Consider the following 4,880-nt stretch of genomic DNA (forward strand, 5'->3'; position numbering starts at 1 on the left):
GTTTTGAATTATTTTTTTTCCCACATGTTATATTATGAGTTTTTCTATTTTATTAAATTATATATAATATTTTAATATAATAATTGCAATAAATATAATAATAATGTATATCAATTTTATTAATAAACTTACCTTTTAATTTTAAAATTCACAAAATTAAAGTTCATTAGTTTTTTTATTTATCTAAATTATTTGTTTAAATTTAAAAGATAAAAAATATTTTTATTATTTTAATTTTCTTATAAATTCAAAGTTCTTAAATATTTTAACATTCGTATTTAATTTTTTTATATAAAAATTAACCAATATAATATATATATCTTACATCTGATACATAATTATTTTGAGATAACTTCTTAAAAAAAATCTTAAAATATCATAACACATTAACACCTTTCTTTATTCATTTTATGGGTAGCTCTAAAATCTTTTTGTCTTGATTTTAATAATTTATAAAAAAATCAAATTAACTTTATCAAATAAAACACTAGACCATAGGAAGGATGTGTTGGGAAGAGAGTAGTATATTCATGTAAAATTTGTGGTCGAAGAATAAAAATTATAAAAAGTTTACAACTTTTTACAAAACTTACACTTTGCCCCCCTACAAAACACACTCCTTTTCACTTTCTTTATTTTTTACTCAACTTATTACATAAAATCCGAGTTTCACGGCACACAGCTCACAGACCTTTTGTTTGCTTTCTGCTTAATGGAGGGACCTTAAAATCCTCCTCACACTCTCTCTCTCTCTCTCTCTCTCTCTCAAGCGTACTTTCTCTCTCCTCATCTAGTTTCTTCTACGTTTAATTCCTTCCGGAATTCTTGTTGTTAATCGGATCTTCTTCTCTCCTGTGTTGTTTGACTCGTAATTTCACTTCGATTTCTCAGGTAAGTGGTTCAGATTTTGTTGTACTTTTCGTTTTTGTTTTCTTCAGTTTAGTGGTTTAACAAATCGGGGGTTTTCATTTTTCAAGGCTGAGATCTGGATTTTGCTTTGTTCCGAGTTAAATCCGTGTGGTTCCTTTCAAAATTGTTTAGAAATTTTTTTACAGAGTAGGAATGTGTGTTTATGTTGCTGTAGATTCGCTTTTGTTCATTATTTTTGTTCTCTAGAGTTGCTCGCATGAGGTAAAAAGCTATGAGTGGCAGATGAGATGAAGCATTACTTTTTGTTTAATTAAATTTTGCTCCTGTTTGTTGTAGATTTAATGGAGAAGATATAGCGTTGCGTATATCTTCTGGTTATGTTCATATAACAAATTGAACGAAAAATTTCTTCTGGTTTCCTTTTTGGATGATTGTTCTCAAAACCTTTTTCTTTCTCACTCATGTAATCGAACGAAATTTTACGAATTAGGGCTTCAGTATGTGTGCTTTACAAGGCGCATGCTGATCTCGTGGAGTGGTCTTCAGCTGTTGATTTAGTCAACTGACACCTTTATTTTTTGGGATATGAAAATGCATCTTCTCTCTAGTCTCTTCCTATGTTTCTAAGCATTTTTTTTCTCGAGCACTTTGCTTTATCCAAAGGTCCAATACAAAATTCACAAGAATCTCTTTTAATTCCTTTCCTTTATGAGCTTATTCACTTCATTTTGACCAAGCTTTTGATGCGTGTGTATGATCACCGGCTCTCAAAAGTGAAATCCCCCAACCTTCTCTCTCACACACACACGAAAAGCATTTCATCGTTACATAATACTTACATTTACATTCGCTGTATGATATTATGAAAGGTAACCTGTTAATCTGTTATATTAACGTCTCATTACTTCATCACTGAAGCAGATTAACCAGAACTCAAAAACTCTTCGATCCGATGACTCCACCACTCTTAGGCGTTGAAGATGGACAGGGAAACGTCTCGGCTTCCACCATGGAATCGATTTTCCAAAAAACCTCTGGATTAACTGAACGAAACTACCTTGGATTATCCGATTGTTCATCAGTCGATAGCTCTGCTGTTTCCAACATCTCAGAAGTGAACAGAAACAATCTAAACCTTAAAGCTACTGAACTACGACTTGGTCTTCCAGGATCTCAATCCCCTGAACGTGATCCACAAACAAACTCCGAGAATCTCGATGAAAAACCTTTGTTCCCTTTACTTCCTTCAAAAGACGGAATCTGTTCTTCCGCTTCACAAAAGCTCATCGTTTCTGGAAATAAAAGAGGATTCTCCGACACCATTGAAGGGAACTGGATGTTTGCTTCATCTGCAACTGATTCCGATGCTTCAAAGACTCAAGGAAAGGGAAATACCAACACTCAATCTCCCATGATTAAAGATACAACAACTTCATCAAAGGCACCATTACCAATTAGTCTTAACAAAGTCAACAGTTCTAGTTCTAATCCTCCTGCTGCTAAGTAAGTCCAATACACAGAATAACAGAAACATCTTATGAATGAAATGACTAAAATACCCTTTTTTAACAGGGCACAAGTGGTGGGGTGGCCTCCAGTTAGATCTTTTCGGAAGAACATTTTGGCTACAAATTCAAAGAACAATGATGAGGTGGATGGAAAACCTGGACCTGGTGCTTTATTTGTGAAAGTTAGTATGGATGGAGCTCCATATCTGAGGAAGGTTGATTTAAGGAGTTACACAACTTATCAAGAACTCTCATCTGCACTTGAAAAAATGTTTAGTTGTTTCACTATTGGTGAGTTTTTTCTTTTATATTTTTACTGAATGGAATAATTATAATTATGGAATTTGGTCAAACTTTAGGTCAATGTGGATCACAAGGAGCTCCAGGAAGGGAAAGTTTAAGTGAGAGTAAATTGAGGGATCTTTTACATGGTTCAGAGTATGTGCTTACGTATGAAGATAAAGATGGTGATTGGATGCTAGTGGGAGATGTTCCTTGGGAGTAAGTTTTTTAAAAAAAAAGCATATTTTTTCCTTTTATTTAATCTTGATTCTTGATTTTGTGATGTTTTTGAAGTTTAAAGACACCCATATTAAGTAATTTGCAAGAAAAAAAAGATGGGTTTTGATTTTTTCATATTATTAGCTCCAAAAAGACCATGAAATTGGTTGTTTTCACATTCTTATTTGGATTGATAGTTTAATAATTTTTCAAGATTGTGAAAGATTTGACTAAGATTTTAATTTTAATCTAATTTTGCTTTTTTTTTTTTTTTTTTTTTTTTTTTTTACAGTATGTTTATTGGTTCTTGCAAGAGGTTGAAGATCATGAAGGGGTCTGATGCTATTGGTTTAGGTATGCATTGAATTCTTATTTTTAGGAATTTTACTTTTATTGATTTAATTTATTATAAGTTTATAACATCCTTATTTCATTTTCTTTCTCAAAATATAAAATCTAAATAAGATAAAAGTTGAAAGTAGAATGCTATAATTTGTTAAAAAAATTTCTAAGTGCAATTGGGTAATTTTTTTTTATCATAATAAGAAAAAAAAAACTTGAAAGTATGATGGTATATAATCAATCAGGTATATTTTTCAAAATACAATGCTTAATAAGAAAAATAAAATTAAAGTACAATGTTATTTCTTACACATCTTGTTTAAATTGTGAAGGTTTTTCAAAGTATAATCTCATAGTAAAAAAAATCTAAAACTACAATGTTAAAATAGAAATAAATGAAAGTACGTTGCTATTTCATGCATTTAATAATTTATGTGATGAACAGCTCCGAGGTCAATGGAAAAGTCAAAGAACAGAAATTAAAAAAAAAAGCTTTTGGTGAAGGTGAAGAAATGAAGAGAGCCAGTTTATGTTTTGATTGCATAGTTTCTATGAATAGTAAGAGTAAAATGTCTGCAAGTTTTTATTTTTATTATTATTATATTATTATTATTATTATCATTATGTTGCTTTTTATAGGAAAAAAACCTCTTGTTGTTTTCAATTACTCTCTTTGTATTTTCATGTGTGTGATTTGGGGACATTGTTGAACCACAATGTTTCTTGGACTTCTTGTAGTCAACTAATGTGTCAAACGATATGATATTATTGTTTGTATGAATTTTGTGTTTTGGATTGTAATTGTTCATGTTTGGAAAGTTGAGGGGGTGATTTGAAAAAGTATCGAAGTTCAGTGAGTGTTTTTGTTAGAGTATTGGTTGATGTTGAAAATTTCTTGGACTTCTTGTAGTCAACTAACATGTCAAATGATATGATATTATTATTGTTTGTATGAATTTTGTTTTTTGGATTGTAGTTGTTGATGTTTGGAAAGTAGAGGGGGTCATTTGAAAAAGCATGGAAGTCCGGGAAATGTTTTTGTTAAAGTATATGGGGTGATGTTGAAAATTTCTTGGACTTGTTGTAGTCAACTAATGTGTCAAATTGTTTGTATGAATTTTGTGTTTTGGAAAGTTGAGGGGGTGATTTGGGAAAGTACGGAAAGTTGGGGGGTGTTTTTGTAAAAGTATGGGTTGATGTTGAAAATTCCTGGTGAAAGAAACAGAGTTGTGCAGAGTCGTGCAGGTGTTGTGCGGTAGCCCGGCAGTGGCAGGGGGGCTCCATAGGGAAAATAACATAACAGTTAATGCTGTTTCATGTTGTTTTACATCAATTTTTTAAATATATATATTCAATTAATATTTTTGGAATATTTTATTTTTTTATATTGGAATTTGTTGTGATGTTAAAGTTATTTTAAGCTAACCATTATTATATTAAAAACATTGTAAACGATTAAAATTGATTTTTTAAATAGTTTGGTTACTTTAATAAAATTAACCGTGAGATAACAATACATTATATTAGATTTAGGGACAAGTTTTCATATATTTTTTTTATACCGTTTCAGATAAGAATTGGGTTTTTATTCTGTTGAAATCTGATTCAATCGTAATTATTCTTATCTTGTTCGATTTGATGGGATTGGATTAATCCAGT

At 30.7% G+C, this 4,880-nt stretch overlaps 1 protein-coding gene across 2 annotated transcripts; it reads left to right on the plus strand.

Moving 5' to 3' along the window:
- Positions 1-678: 678 nt before the first annotated feature.
- On the plus strand, positions 679-4,022 carry LOC145043809 (auxin-responsive protein IAA8-like). 2 transcript variants are annotated; one of them, XM_078992565.1, is made up of 6 exons: positions 679-891; positions 1,789-2,373; positions 2,443-2,669; positions 2,738-2,879; positions 3,172-3,233; positions 3,667-4,022. In XM_078992565.1, exons 2-6 carry the CDS (start codon positions 1,823-1,825, stop codon positions 3,702-3,704), a joined length of 1,020 nt encoding a protein of 339 aa, XP_078848691.1. In that variant the 5' UTR covers positions 679-891; positions 1,789-1,822; the 3' UTR covers positions 3,705-4,022. The 2 variants fall into 2 exon arrangements, with proteins under 2 accessions (XP_078848691.1, XP_078848690.1); XM_078992564.1 differs by having other exon boundaries at positions 680-891; positions 1,792-2,373.
- The last annotated feature ends 858 nt before the right edge of the window (positions 4,023-4,880 follow it).

This window comes from Lactuca saligna, chromosome 4 (genome assembly GCF_052625555.1).
Source record: "Lactuca saligna cultivar CGN05327 chromosome 4, ASM5262555v1, whole genome shotgun sequence".
NCBI classification, from domain to species: domain Eukaryota; kingdom Viridiplantae; phylum Streptophyta; class Magnoliopsida; order Asterales; family Asteraceae; genus Lactuca; species Lactuca saligna.